The 16428-nt window shown below is 40.4% G+C and overlaps 1 protein-coding gene and 1 long non-coding RNA gene across 3 annotated transcripts in view; one reads left to right on the top strand and one right to left on the bottom strand.

The window, feature by feature from the left end:
• LOC112223634 (semaphorin-4G-like) overlaps positions 1–9889 on the bottom strand; it is a 35500-nt gene extending 25611 nt beyond the window's left edge. The window contains exons 1-2 of one of the 2 annotated variants that reach the window (XM_042305356.1): positions 9703–9889; positions 3280–3553 (exon numbers count right to left, since the gene is read on the bottom strand). In XM_042305356.1, coding sequence (XP_042161290.1) covers positions 3280–3409 — 130 coding nt within the window. In that variant the 5' untranslated portion in view covers positions 3410–3553; positions 9703–9889. The remainder of the gene's footprint in view (positions 1–3279; positions 3554–9702) is intronic. The other variant, XM_042305355.1, reaches the window with a different exon arrangement.
• A 3702-nt stretch (positions 9890–13591) lies between these two features.
• LOC112223635 lies at positions 13592–14620 on the top strand. Its single transcript, XR_002949354.2, has 4 exons — positions 13592–13727; positions 13850–13923; positions 14272–14376; positions 14461–14620. It is a non-coding gene; the product is annotated as an uncharacterized LOC112223635 (long non-coding RNA).
• Positions 14621–16428: the final 1808 nt, after the last annotated feature.

The raw sequence follows: 16428 nt of genomic DNA, 5'->3' as shown, positions 1-16428 counted from the left end.
AAAATGTCTGAGCATATCGGAAAATCGATTATTTCGACCAAGGATCGACATAGCTGCCTCACCACTAGTGGCTTCATTTCCTTAAATCATGGGATAGACCAGCCCACACACTGTCAACATAAACACGTGTGTTCTCTCTATCACGAGTGGTCTGTCATATTTACCATCATTCTTGTGATGTTTGGCAGTACTGTGGGTTTGGCCTTATGCAACTCCCATGGTTGCCTGTCATAATGTAACCCTTTCTATTTATCTCCATCAGCCTGACTGGGGTTTTCCCCTATATATTTTTGTTACCATGAGTGTTCTGAAAGACAATATTGCAATGAAAGCAGTGCACGCACAGCGATAACAAGAAGCAGAGATATATCTCTTATGATGGTATCAAAAACACCTACAGTTAGGTGCATACATCTTGGTGCCATTTCAGGTATCTAGGCAGAGTCTGTCTCTGCTAAGATCCTGTCAACCACCAAGCTCAGGGAACACCAGAGAAAGAGATCGATCAGAGCATCACTGGATAACTCACCAGGGCTAAGATGTCCAATTCTTCTCCATTGTCACCCGAGTGTCACATTAAAAGAAGCCGTTTTCTGCAAACACTGACTGGTGAGAACAAATTGTGAGATGCTGCATCCAACAAGAAGAACGAAAAGCAGAGAGATAGACTCTAGCCCACCCATTTTTACCTACCTCATCCCCATACTGTTTTTATTTATTTACTTTTCTGCTCTTTTGCACACCAATATCTCTACCTGTACATGACCATCTGATCATTTATCACTCCAGTGTTATTAATCTGCAAAATTGTAATTATTCGCCTACCTCCTCATGCCTTTTGCACACAATGTATATAGACTCCCCTTTTTTTTCTACTGTGTTATTGACTTGTTAATTGTTTACTCCATGTGTAACTCTGTGTTGTTATCTGTTCACACTGCTATGCTTTATCTTGGCCAGGTCGCAGTTGCAAATGACAACTTGTTCTCAACTAGCCTACCTGGTTAAATAAAGGTGAAATAAAATAAAAAAATAAATTAAAAACTCATTAGTATTTTAGTGAGTCCTTTTTTCTGTTCACCTAGACACAACAACTGCCTTGACTAAATAGATACAAGCATTTCACGACACCCGCAATAACATCTGCTAAATATGTGTATGTGACCAATACAATTTGATTTGAAATGTGAATTACAGATCACTATTGCCAATTATGAACCTTACTATCGCAAGCCCTGAACATAGCTACATGCCTTGGGAGTGGTATGCTAGTCTACATAAAACCCCCCTTTTAACTGAAGAAACTATAATATTCTAAACCAATGACTAAATAATACACAGAAATCCACTACTATCAAGACCTCCGCTGCACTCTCTCCTCATAGCAACAGTAGACAGATCTTACACATGCATCAATATTGCATGCATGCTTCCATTACTTCAGGTCTGGTTGGCACCAGCAGAGAGTGGGAGACAATCCCCTAGGTTCCTCCCTTGAGTTCAGACCAGAGACAGGCATTCATCTAACCATAGAGAGAGACACACACACACACAAACATGCATGCATACACATTTTTTGAATTTCAGTATGTCAGATATGCCAGTTCTTAAGTGAGTTTTATTGTGAGTCAACGTACACCTACTCCTACAGACCAACTGTAAAACACAGAGCAAATTAATGATCGCCCTCTCACCCCACCCACCAGAGGTAAATATAGCTGAGATCTCAGACTACCAAAACGGTGGTCATACAGTACCACCACTAGCACCACCCACATAGAATAGCCCTCCTTTTCATACACATTATAGTCATTTGCCCGGCGGCCATTTTTCTCTACGAGGTGCTACTCTCTCCACTCTTCATTCTGCACTGGGGCATGTTTCTCCTAAGTGAAAGTGACTGGGGGTGCATGCAAGTGCAGATTTTAGATGTGGGTAGAGATCATACATGCATGCACACACACACGCACATGCACACACGTGCACACACACACACACACACACACACACACAGCCCATGGGAGTCTGAATGTAGGTCACGGGTTTCCTTCTACAAGGACAAGGAGAAAAATAAGATTCACTGTGTTAGACCGACTTAGCAATAGAGGCTTTCTGAACAACAACAAAATGATTTCCATAGGGCACCCATCAAATCATCTGGAATCCATTTCCCTGATTGGGTAGAGGGAAGAAATATTCAACTAATACTTTTGGGTGGTTTATGTCACCTTTATCCCCCGCCTAAAAGTCCTGTCTATCTTATCTCTAACCATCTCTTTCCACTGTAATAGACTGGTTTTGTGACGGCACCACTGTCCAGGAAGGCGATACACCAGGCTCTCTTTACTCCCCTCCTCTGTTAATAATATTCCTCCTCTCGAGACAGGAGTAGAGAGGAGTGGAGAGGAGAGAGTAGCCAGGTACAGTATAGTCATCTGAAGAACCTGCCAGGGCTGGGTAATCCCTTTGCTACAGTAGCTTTCTGGGTGATAGATATGCTGCAGTGGATAGACAAAGAGAGGCTTAGCTGATATGGGAGGGAAAGAGATGCTGATGTGTGTAAATGATGTACCCTAACCCCTTTGTAAAATACTATTTCATTTTCTACACAAGCACTGGTCAGGGTTCCACCGTAAAGGGGTCCTCTTCTATTCTCTAGTGTTTCATTAGAGCTGCATGGTGAACTAAGTGAACTAGGACTTGACTTGAGAGAGACGATTAATAACTCCCTGGAAGTAGGGGCTGGCTGTCTTCAGGGAAAATGTCAAAACTGTGTCACTTGCTAAAAGTCAGTTGTATTGAATCAGGACACTATGATACTAGTACACAGTAGATGTCCTATAAGTAGAGCCAGGAGTTTTCTCAGTGATCTGACCAGGAAAAACCCCTAGGCCTATAGCTAGGTCCCAGAGGTTTCTCTAGGTCAGGTGCAGTCATGTTGACAGGACAACCTTCTGGCTCAAACTAGTATAGACTCTTAGGAAAAAAATGCTATCTAGAACCTTAAAGGGTTATTCGGCTGTCCCCATGATAACACTTTGAAGAACCCTATTTGGTTCCTGGTAGAACCATTTTGGTTCCAGGTAGAACCCTTTTAGGTTCCATATAGAACCCTTTCCACAGAGGGTTCAACATTGAACCCCAAAGTGTTTTTCCCGGAACAAAAATTTGTTCTAACTGGGGCCAAATAAGTTTTTCTTATGGGGACAGCCAAAGAACCCTTTTGGAACCCTTTTTCTAAGAGTGTACAGCAGAGCTGGAGCCTTGGTCTGATCTTACCTTGGGAGAACACTGTGGTCCTGGGGGTGACGTCCATGTCAAGGACGGGGCCGAAGGGGAACCCCCACACCCCTGACAGGCTACAGAGGAGCAGCAGCAGGGGGGGCAGCAGTGTGACGTGGCCCTCCATGTTTGACAGATTGACCCGGGTGCAGCTGGAGCCCTGTTTGCTGTCACACACCTTGTTGCTTACACACACAAGAATGATATCCTGCTCTGCTGGGCTCAGCAGTGGTGGCTTCTAGGTCATTCTCTGTCTGTAGAAAGGCTCACTCTACACAGGACAAAAACAGATGTTATCCCTCATAGAGATCCATAAGGATATAGCGCAACTTGCAACTATAGATGCCATTGTTTAGATGAGAGTGTGTGTGTGTGTGTGTGTGTGTGTGTGTGTGTGTGTGTGTGTGTGTGTGTGTGTGTGTGTGTGTGTGTGTGTGTTTGTGTGTGTGTGTGTGTGTGTGTGTGTGTGTGTGTGTGTGTGTGTGTGTGTGTGTGTGTGTGTGTGTGCGCGTGTTGATTTCCTGGGCCTGGTTGAATTTGTGCATAATCACACTGCGTCACCCCACATTAGCATAGGAATAATTAGTACAAGACGTGTTACATAAAACACCAATTTAAAAAGTCAATGATGAAGAAGTATTGTTGTTTTCTCTCATATTCTGGCACATGGCTCCACTTCTCCACTTCCTAATTAGCAGTGTGCGTCAAGGGGCTAGGCTAGGCGGGCTAGGCTATCTGATGACTAATCTAGTGATTAGGCCCGATGCCATCAGCACAGTCTTCGCTTGGTCTCCTGCACTCACGCGCTCTGTCGCTGATCAAAGGCCTCTGCCATGAATCCTGTTCTCCTCTCCGCCGCACGGTGACACAGGAGAATTCCCATAGCCTTGATCTCCCCGGCTGCCTCTCTGACAATGTTTTCACAGTAGAAGACATGATGTGGCTAATGAACTCTGTAGTAGCAGCAAGGGCCACTCTAACCTCTCTATAGGATCCCACACGGAGAGAGAAAAGAGAGAGGGAGGCAACTCTTTCTGGAAGGTTGAGTCTGTTGTATGTCTGTCTGTTTCTCAACTCCAGTCCTTGTGTAGGTAGGCTACCTCCAAGGTATAACTTATTCAAACGGGCTTGGTGATTAGTTGAGGAGTTGAATGAGGTGTCCTGGTGCTAGGCTGGAACACAAACGAGCAACCTTGGGGGTATCTGAGGATCAGAGTTGAGAAACACTACTACACACGCACACAGCCTACTGTGTAAACACACCAGGGTCTCACCCATCTGCCACTATTGTGTGGATGGTGTCGCTTGTGGAAGGTGGCCAGGCGATGACGGCCTATCTGTTGTCACCATGATGACAACATGGAAACTGCACATGGAAAGGTAAAGACATCTGCCTGAGCAGTATCACGCCTGGATCATAACACACTCATGAACGAAAGGGTCGAACAAAACAGCACGAGCAAGATTTCCCCTGAAACGCTTTGAAAAACATTTAAAATCTGGCCAAAATATTTTTTTATTTTTTTTATACATCTAATTGGAGCTCAAATATATTACATGTATTGTTGACATAGAATTAAACTATTTCTAAGGGTTTTATCTGGGACAGAAGAAGTACTGGGTTGAGTGTAACTTCTTCAGCACTACTGCTGGAGGCTACTTCCCCTGAGCGTTTTTAAACAGTTCTGACAAACTGACCTCAGTTGCCTTCCTGTTCAGAAAGCACAGTTATATTGATTGATGGCCTACAGAATGGGCAAAGATATAAAATGGAGTTATAGTCTCTCTGGATATGGCCATCTGTCAGGCAAGACAAAATGCAAAATATGCTAAATATTATCCAGTCTGACATTTCTACAGATACGCTCCAATTGTTTCTTCTCTTCCTCGCTTTAATATAAACAACCAATCAAATGTTTGGACACACCTAGTCATTCAAGTGTTTTTCTTTATTTGTACTTTTTTCTACATTGTAGAATAATAATGAAGACATCAAAACTATGAAATAACACATATGGAATAATGTAGTAATTCTTCAAAGTAGCCACCCTTTGCCTTGATGACAGCTTTGCACACTCTTGGCATTCTCTCAACCAGCTTCACCTGGAATGCTTTTCCAACAGTCTTGAAGGAGTTCCCACATATGCTGAGCACTTGTTGGCTGCTCTTCCTTCACTCTGCGGTCCAACTCATCCCAAACCATCTCAATGTGTTATTTCATAGTTTTGATGTCTTCACTATTATTCTACAATGTAGAATATAGTAAAAAATAAAGAAAAACCCTTGAATAAGTAGGTGTGTCTAAACTTTTGACTGGTACTGTAGCTATGAGAAGAAAATTTTACCAAAATTCTCATTGAAAGCAAGTCTAAGAAGCGGTAAATCGGATCTATGTGCACTATTTCTATACTTCCCAATGTTAAGTTTTGTTTTTGCTTTTACTTTCGGTTTTGTACTTTCGGTAAAATACAATATTTTTGGTTATGGTCAATATATTTCATAGAGGTTTAGATGGTACAATGATTCTCTACACAATGACTGCTTGTTTTGAAACATAAATGGGAATTAGGCAAACTATTTGAATTTTAGTAACCAGGAAACCAAGTGATTGGGTTAAGACTTACTTTTTCTGTCCCACATAGAAGGGGGAAAAGAGCTCTGCCTTTGCTGCTGTCGGATACTTGTTTGGCAAGTATGAAATAAATAACCGTAACTGAAGAGATTAATCAAATGAATGAGGATGGATGAATGAAATCACCCTGTTCTAAGCAGAGACCATATCCACTCGGAGACAGCAAACATCAAATGTACCAAGGCAAAGTAGCATGAAATGGGGATTGTGTCTCAAATAATCTGTCATTCTATTCTGGATAAGTCTAAAGAACTGTATACAGAATGATTGAGATGTCTATGTCAATCTTATTTGGGTATCAAGCACATCCTTTGAACCGGATGACAATTTAACATATGACATCATTGTTAATATGCCTGTATTACTATGTTGTGCCAATTTATTTAGCCTTATCTGACACATTGCAGCCAATTGCACCCAACAACAAATACATTGGCACAACATTCTAACAACATTACCACAACGTAGTAATTAGAGGCATATTAACAATGCTTTGTAAAATACCAAACTGCATAAAAAGTGTATTTTTAAAACTAAAGCCAATCCAGATAAGGGCATTAAAAGGCTAGTGGATAGCCATGACGCAATGTAATTTCCTTCTGAGCGATGGACAAGTAGCTACGCACTTTCATTTGAACACTTTTAATTGGTTGGTGATACAGGATGGCACTGGATGCCCATGATGTTGATGTCATTTAAAGCTTTTGTATGATATGTCCATCATCCATTTCGTCTGATATGTTACGAATTTGCAAAACGTACAATATTTTATGAATTTTCAAAACATATGATATATTACAAATTCCATTTTTTTTGTGGCTCATGTTAGCTAGGTTTTTAGGTGGCTAACGCTAACGTTAGCTAGCTGGCTAACGTTAGCTAGGTTAGGGTTTGGGGTTAAGGTTTAGAAGTTAGGTTAATGTGTTAGGAGTTAGGGAAAGGGTTAGCTAAAAGATTCGGGTTAGGGAAGGGTTAGCTAACATGCTAAGTAGTTGCAAAGTAGCTAAAAAGTAATAAGTACTTCAAAAATGCTAAAGTTGTTCGTGATAAGATTCGAACACGCAACAAGGGTTGATAGACGTTCACCCTGACCAACAACCCTACTTTCGCTTCAGCCTTAAACTGAAACCGAAAAGACGCCGTCAACAGCTTCATAATATGCGTGCGAGAGAAAAGAGCGTAAATTCACGTACATTGCGTAGCGTATTCCAACCTAATTGTTATGAGAATCCATAATAAACAGTTGTATTTGTTATGTTCGCTATGAAGCCCTTTTTTTGTTGTGTGTTACTTTTGACTCACCTTATATATCATAACGGGAGCCAACATACCTGCCGCCTGTTATGTTAGCTCATGAAGGTGAGTCAAGTTGTAGCTAATACACCCTAGCATTTTATAAAGAATTTAGCTAGTCTCATTCTTTCTACATAACAGTATTTTCTCTTGAACGGAGTTCCTCGAGTTTCACACTTATTAACTATACATGTCACCATTCCAGACGTAACGCACAGTCTATTTTCTAGCAATTTATCCGCTCACTTTACCAGCATTACTTTGCGTAACTTGGTATTGGTATTTATTAGGATCCCCATTAGCAGCTGCAAAAGCATCAGCTACTCGTCTTGCGGTCCACATGAAACATAACATAATACATAGTACAGTACATTATTAGTCAAGGACTGAAAAACATACATTTAAACCGTCACACATAGCCTACATATCAGTACATATACACAATATATTGGTCTAATACATAGTACAGTGGAAATTACAATACAAGATGTATAAAATGCCTGTGTCTCTTCACAGTCCCCTTTGTGAGGTAAGGTGTTCTTTTATCTGTTTAAAAGAAACTGCTTTATTGCTAGCTTGAGTTACTGGGGAGGCAGAGAGTTCCATGTAGTCATGGCTCTATTTAATACAGAGCGTTTCCCAGACTCTGTTCTGGACCTGGGGAAGAGACCTCTGGTTGCATGTCTTGTTTTGTACCGATGAGTGTCCGAACTGTGTGTCACCTGCTTGAACAGACAGTTCGGTGCCTTCGACACATCAATACCTCGCACAAAGACCAATAGTGATGCAGTCAAACTCTCCTTAACTTTGAGCCAGGAGAGACTGACATGCATGCTACTGATACTTTCCCTCCGTGTACATCTAAGTGCGATACTGTACGTGCCTCTTTGTTGTGGACCAACTGCAATTTACCTATGTCCTTCTTTGCCGCACATATGACCACACAGCTGGGCAGTAGTCCAGGTGCGACGAAACTAGGGCCTGTAGGACCTGTCTGGTCGACTGGTCCTATCATGGACAGACCTCTTCCCATTTTAGCAACCATTGAGTCTATATGTTTTTACCATGACAGCTTGCTATGTAGGGTTACACCCAGCAGTTCAGTCTCCTGAACTTGCTCAATAGCCACATGATTCAATTATTGAAAATCCTCTGTGTTCTACTAGATATGCAACTCTCAATCCATAATAAGGCAGAGAATGCAAATCCATAACAGCTATGTTTTTTTCAGCAATAGGTTATGATCAATTACATCCAAAGCTGCACTGAAGTCTAACAAAACCGCTCCCACAATCTTCTCACAAACAATTTATTTCAGCCAATCAGTCATTTGTGTCAGTGCCGAGCATGTTGAGTGCCCTTCCCTATAAAAGCATGCTGACAGTCTGTTGTTAATTTGTTTCCTGTAAAATAGCTTTGTATTTGATCAAACACAATCTTTTCCAAAAGTTTGCTAAGCACTTGTAACAGGCTGATTGGTCGGCTGTTTGAACCATTAAAGGATGAGCTGCTATTCTTGGGAAGCGGGGAATGACCTTTGTCTCCCTCCAGGCCTGAAGGCACACTCCGTCTTCTAGGCTAAGGTGTGGCATATAGGAGTCAATGTATTCCGCTACCAACCTCAGCAGTTTACCATCCAGGTTGTCGGTACCAGGTGGTTTGTCCTTATTTATAGATAGCAACCATTTTCTCACCTCTTCCACACCCACTTTGTGGAACTCAAAACTACAGTGTCTTTCAGTATTTTGTCCATTATGCATGAATATAAAGGCTCAGTGTTTGTTGTTTGCATGCTTTCTAATTTGAAGTTGACACTCGGAGTCCGTCTTTTTTCTCTCATTCTCTACCATGCATTATAATTCCAGTGTGTACACTCTCATTCACGCTCATAAAAAAAATTATTTGGGCTTTAACCTTCTGTCTTGTGTAACCATACCAAACGTAACAAATCGTACTAATTTGAATGTCCCGGATTTACATGCGTTATGTTACGTCTAGTCTATGAGACCAGGCTGGTTCTCAATATCGTAGCAATTTTGTAGACTAAATATTTTGTATTATTTCCAAGATCAGACAAAACCATAGCTATGCTTAATTTGCATTCCGATGCCCCAATGTACACATTCCAACATAACTTCTGACGATTCTGCCACGCGTGCAAGTGTTGTTCCATGTTATTACACATTTACAGATATTGATATAACCGTTCGATGTGCTCTTGTCTAAAAAAATGTACATAGCCGAGTACACTCCCGATGCAATACACATTTCCACAATGTAACCTGTTTGACGAACACTGTAGCATTTTATTAAAGAACACCTAGCAGAGCGCATTCTCATTCACCTTCACCTGCCTGCAATTTGTCCCACACCTCTTACACCACATTCAAGGCTGAATAGGTAAACGGAACGAAATACAAAATAGAGCAGTAGGCTACGGTAGAGTAGCGTACAGTACAGTAAGCCTACTGTAGTTATAATGTTGTTAATCTTACCTTGAAAATCTGCTACGAAACTAGATAATTATCTTCTGAAGAATAATTATTTGAGTCCCTCCGTGGTGAAGTGGTGCGCAGATGCCAGCCTCTGCTCTGTCAAAACCAGCGTATTTTTGCACATGTGTATTCTAGACGTACACCGGTGTCGCTCGCTCGCCCGCGCGCTCTCTCTCTCTCTCTCTCTCTCTCAAAACATGCGCAAATGGTTTCAAAACAGAATTGTAATCCCTTCTTGCCAGTGTAAACAATTCTCTCTATGCTTATGTCATTGCTACTCCTGACATGATAACATGCAACTCATTGGTCAAATGTGTCACCACACATAGGTTAACGTGTTATTTTAATGGGTTAATAGTGTTACTTAATGTGTATGCCTGATGTCGAAAGCCTACAGCATATATAATTATACTAGCCGCCTACGATTAAAATATATTTAAATCGATATAATAAATGTTATTATCCCTCATAGAAATGTGTGTGTGTGTGATTGATTTCTGACAGGTTAAATTATTTTACACAGGTTATACTTGAAACTGCATCTGGCGCTCATATGTTTTTACGTGATTTCATGAATTTCTTCATGATGATAAAGATGCACCCATATCGACTGAGCGCCACCTGTTGGGGGACAATGGGAGTTTAAGTGATAGGGACCGTATGTTTCAGGGACACTCTTTTCACGCCACTTCGATACAGCTATGACCGGAAGTGGTTTTCGTAGTAAGTTAGGAGAGCAGGTTCTCCTAACCTGCTAGTGCTACGAAAAAGTAACTTCCGTTTGTAGCTGAATCGAACTGGTGATGCTCGTACAGTACCAGTCAAAAGTTTGGACACACCTACTCATTCAAGGGTTTTTCTTTATTTTTACTATTTTCTACATTGTAGAATAATAGTGAAGACATCAAAACTATTAAATAACACATATGGTCTCATGTAGTAACCAAAAAAAGTGTTTAAAAAATCCTAATATATTTTATATTTGAGATTCTTCAAAGTACCTCCCTTTGCCTTGATGACAGCTTTGCACATGCTTAGCATTCTCTCAACCAGCTTCATGCGTTTCAATTAACCGGTGTCTTGTTAAAATGACATTTGTATAATTTCTTTCCTTCTTAATGCGTTTGAGCCAATCACTTGTGTTGTGACAGGGTAGGGGTGGTATACAGAAGATAGCCCTATTTGGTAAAAGACCAAGTCCATATTATGGCAAGAACAGTGTAAATAAACAAAAACAAATGACAGACCATCATTACTTTAAGACATGAAGGTCAGTCAATACAGAACATTTCAAGAACTCTGAACGTTTCTTCAAGTGCAGTCGCAAAAACAATCAAGCGCTATGATGAAACTGGCTCTCATGAGGACCGCCACAGGAAAATACCCAGAGTTACCTCTGCAGCAGAGGATAAGTTCGTTACCAGCCTCTAATGCAGCCCAAATAAATGCTTCAGAGTTCAAGTAACAGACACATCTCAACATCAACTGTTCAGAGGAGACAGCGTGAATCATGCCTTCGTGGTTGAATTGCTGCAAAGAAACCACTACTAAAGGATACCAATAACAAGACGAGACTTACTTGGGCCAATAAACACGAGCAATGGACATTAGACGGGTGGAAATCTGTCATTTGGTCTGATGAGTACAAATTAGAGATTTTTGGTTCCACCCGCCGGGTCATCGTGAGACACAGAGTTGGTGAACGGATGATCTCCGCATGTGACTGTAACATTTGTTAAAGTACTTTGTGAATTTCACCAGGTTCATACATGAATATGGCATGTTGATTTGGTATTATGCATGCCTGCATCCTGGGAATAGGGGTGTGTACTTACGTTTTGCCCTGCGTGCTCGTGCTCAAATCATTTTGATGCACTGAGAGAGGTAGGCACGCTTTTTCTGTCATCTTCAGAAAAGCTTGTTTCCGCTAAGCACAAAGTCATACACACAGTGTTTTGTTCATGAATAATGTTGTATATTTAGAGGTTACTCATAAGTGGATGGTATTGTTAAAATGCAATTGTACTTTTTAGGATGATATTAACATTCTGAATTCAACATGTTGTTACTAGCTAACTATTGTATGTGTGAACGATGGCTAGCTCCTCGAATGATTCCAGTCCCTTGTATTGTGCGTCTGTTGTAGAAAAAGGCGATGATTCGCAGAACATATTTGTGCTCTACAAATGTTTTGTCTTTTCTTTTGGATGCAGGTATGTGGTTTTATCTATGTCAAATATATGGTATGTGTTGATGCATAATAAGGAGAGGCTGTACTCATTTTTGTATTCTGGCAAATCATTTTGATGCACTAAAGAGACAACGATTCGCAGAACATATTTGTGCTCTACAAATGTTTTGTCCTTTCTTTTGGATGAAGAGAGTGAATTCTGATTCATTAAAACAACCTGATCTCCGAAGTCCACGTCTATAGTCTCAATCAACCACACACAATGCAGAGCTACAGAGGTGCAGTACAGCACTGGTTAAATGTGGTTCTCACTGTGAAGCATGGAGGAGGAGGTGTGATGGCGTGGGGTGCTTTGCTGGTGACACTGTCAGTGATGTATTTAGAATTCAAGGCACACTTAACCAGCATGGCTACCACAGCATTCTGCAGTGATATGCCATCCCATCTGGTTTGTGCTTAGTGGGACTATCATTTGTTTTTCAACAGGACAATGACCCAACACACCTCTAGACTGTGTAAGGGCTATTTGACCAAGAAGGAGAGTGATGGAGTGCTGCATCAGATGACCTGGCCTCCACAATCACTCAACCTCAACCCAATTGAGATGGTTTGGGATGAGTTGGACCGCAGAGTGAAAGAAGAGCAGCCAACAAGTGCTCAGCATATGTGGGAACTCCTTCAAGACTGTTGAAATAGCATTCCAGGTGAAGCTGGTTGAGAGAATGCCAATAGTGTGCAAAGCTGTCATCAAGGCAAAGGGTGGCTACTTTGAAGAATCTCAAATATAAAATATATTTGGATTTGTTTAACACTATTTTGGCTATTACATGATTCCAAATGTGTTATTTCATAGTTTTGATGTCTTCACTACTATTTTACAATGTAGAAAATAGTACAAATAAAGAAAAACCTTTGAATGAGTAGGTGTGTCCAAACCTTTGACTGGTACTGTATGTATAAGGCATCTCAGATTAGGAGTGCTAGTTTAGGATCAGCTCCCCCATCCATGAAATTTTATTCATTCTGATCAAATGGAAAAACTGATCCTAAATCAGCTCTCCTACTCTGAGAAGCTTGATACATAAGATTCCAGAGACAATTACTGTTTTTTGGAGGCTATACAATTAAAATAGATAGGTATTTACGAATTAAACAAATGTCCCACAAGACCTAAATAAAGAGACACAAAAGCCCAAATAGCTCCTTTTTCAAGGATTCACCTCATACTAAGACATACAGTAGCATTGTATAGCCTACACCAATACAATATTACACCTCTAACAAAAAGAGCCCAATGATGGCCTGGGCCCTGGGGTGGTCTTAGCAGTCTATGCTGCTGCCTCTAGATTCACATGTACTGTGTACAGCTGCAAGCACGGCTCTCCCCCTTCCTTTCCTCTCTACCTCGCTATCTCTATCCTACCCAATAAAACACACAAAAAATGCTTAAGGAGTGGGACTGCCCCATTCCTTAAAAAAAAATTTTTTTAACACCACAAAGGTTACAGGGTGACATAATCTGAAAACATCTAATTTTATCACAAGTTTTTCTTCCTCCAGTCCATAGTCCATCTTCAGTTCTCGTCTCTCTGGACTATGTTACAGTTGAATCTCAACTGGGGGAATTCCTAGTTCCTCCTCCAAGCAGTTCCCTTTGTATTTTTATGGGAACCAAGGGCCGGGCAGCCAGTCAGCTGTTTCTCTAGTCTCAGAACTGCTTTGTATATTTGTATTGATTCAGAGGCACCCTCCCACCCCTTCCCTTCATACTTGGAAGTGATTGCTTGGCTCAACTTGAAGAAAGACAGACACAGAAACAGATATGTCACAGAGGGTATGTAGAGTTCGTCATACACTAATGCTAGTATGTATCAGAAAGCCTTGCAATAATCGAAGTCAAACTGAAGACAGAACATAGTTTTCTTTGGATGAAAGTAGGCTTTTTTCTTTCAACAGGGATCTATTGTACAACATGGTAACAGTGCTAATGTCAACAGGGACCAGGGACCAGTGTAACTGAAATGTAAAGGGTAAGTTAGCGATTCTCTCTATTGTATTATTATGGTAATTCTGCTCAAGATTGTTTTACTAGTCTCCCTAACAGTTGCTTGTGACTGATCTCTATCTTATTTTATTCGGTGAAATAAAATCTTAATAAAGTGGATTGTTTTGATAATTTATTGTGATTTATCCCCATACTTGTACTTCTTGAGAGAGAGAGAGAGAGAGAGAGAGAGAGAGAGATTAAACAGTTGTGACTTAAATCAGACTCAACAAGACAAAGATCAATAATTCACATTACACTTGTCCTCTACATACATATTGTGACAGGCTATAGCTTACCTAAAGTATGTGTTGTCATGTCTTATTCCATGAAGGGTCCACGCACTCAAATGCCCACCCTGGGCCTCATGTGACTCACACAAACTGTCTGATCGCACACGAGAGTGGCCTAGAGATAACCCTGACTCATTCATTCTCATGTGAGTTTGTTTTCTCTGCAAATATATTGTGAAATACCGTGGCCACTCTTTTTCCAGTTACTGGACATTTCACTGTCATTTCAGCTGGGGACTTTGGAGGGTTGTGAACCAGCCCTAGCACTGTACTTTCAATGGGCTCTCACAGGGAATAAGCACCTAGATGTGCTATCAAAGATTAGAGGTATGTATGGTTTTAAATGTCAATAACAGTGCTATTTCATTTCATATTAAGATGTCTACCAAATAAAACAACTATTAATTCTGAAAACATTTGTTTCTGGCCTTTCTAGTGTGCTACTTTCTGGTCTACTAATACAATGTAATTGTAGAAACCAACAAGTCTATCTGATGCTGCAAATGAGCGTTTGGCCATGAGAACTGAATTCCATAGATGGTTAGTTGCTCAGATAGACATCTATGGATTCAGTTCTTCTTGCCTGGCAGCTACAATCAGCAGCCCATCACCTATCAAGGACAACAGAGACAAGGAAAGAAACACTTTGTTTATTTGACGTTGGTAAGATATTGCAAAAATGTCTGGCCCCCTTAGCAGATACATGTGAATTATAACAAAGTTGCTTCATTCTTATTGTCAGCACACTTGTCCCATTATTGTGCAGATATTTGAATCTGCAGAAAAGAAAGAAGGAGGAAACCATAACAAGAACACAAACACAATTTCAAGCAAACTTTACTCTAGGTGGCACTACAACCCTTGTCATAGCCAGAGATGGGCAGTATTTCTGTTACATGTATTTGATAGAAGCATTATTTTGTCATTTGAATTACACTGGGCTGAACTACACTCCAATGTATTTATTGTTTTGCATTTTCAAAATACTGCAATTACATTTTTGAAAATATAAAATACTTTTCAATAGCATTTTTATTTATAGCGGTTCAAATGTTGTGGCCCCCCTTTCACCCTGCATTGGTATCATAAGTCTGATAGCACTATGGTGTGATAAGAGCGTCTGCTAAATTAATTCATATAAATGTAGATGTAAACTTTTTGATAAATAATTTGTTGAGGGAAAATGTACTTGATACGATTGTGATGTGCTGTTGTCTCACTTAGCTATCTTAATATGAATTCGCATAACTGTAAGTCGCTCTGGATGAGAGTGTCTGCTAAATGACTAAAATGTAAATGCAAATGTAAAAATGAACAATTACAAAGCATGCTGAGTGTTATTCTAATAATCTCTGCCCCCCCCCCCAAACAAGGCCAATAATAATACCCAGTGTGCTTTGCAGTTCATTTTGGTATTTTAATTTTCACATTACATTTACATTTTGGTTATTTAGCAGGCACTCTTCTGCAGAGTAACTTGCACAACTAAAGTAGATAAACAACATATCACAGTCAGCAAGTAAAACGTGCCTGTAACCATTACTGATAATATTTTGCCTGTTCAGGCTGGCTACTTGCCGCATATTTTTTTGTATTTAAAAATACATGTATTTTAATAAAAAGAAAATACAAATGTTAAGTATTTTCAAAAAGTACTTTATAGTTTATTTTGATACATTGATCTTTATGGTGTTTCGTATTTGTATTTTTTTAAATGTTTCCCATCCCTGGTCATAGCTACTACAAACATCAACGCTCCAGAAATGAGTAGGGAACATAGCGATTGGGCTTCTTTGAGTGGCAAGGCTGAAACAACAGACTGCAGACGAATGGTTTTCCAACAGCAAGGCTCAGTGCAACATGGCAGTGTTGCCACTGTTCATTACGTTTGTTATTTTTCTCCCCTTGTCAAAACCAGTATGTAGTTTATTTTACGCATACTACGTTAGGTTAACGTGGGTCAAACAAAAAAAACTTGAATGATCGGTAGACAAATAGTGCCCCCCACAATGCAGGTGATGGCTGCAAGTTGCCGCTGGTGAGGAGCAACTGCAGACATTTTAAATCGACTACAGTCGAAACTTTATGAACTTTGATCAAATGGTTGTTCTAAAGTTCATGTAGTTGACATGTAGGTGCAAGCAGGACAATTTTTATCCCCATAATGCAATACATGTTGAAAGGCTGTGGTCAACGAC

Source organism: Oncorhynchus tshawytscha, linkage group LG24, assembly GCF_018296145.1.
Source record: "Oncorhynchus tshawytscha isolate Ot180627B linkage group LG24, Otsh_v2.0, whole genome shotgun sequence".
NCBI classification, from domain to species: domain Eukaryota; kingdom Metazoa; phylum Chordata; class Actinopteri; order Salmoniformes; family Salmonidae; genus Oncorhynchus; species Oncorhynchus tshawytscha.
The sequence above is the reverse complement of the archived record's forward strand: the minus strand, read 5'-3'. Positions and strand labels throughout refer to the sequence as shown.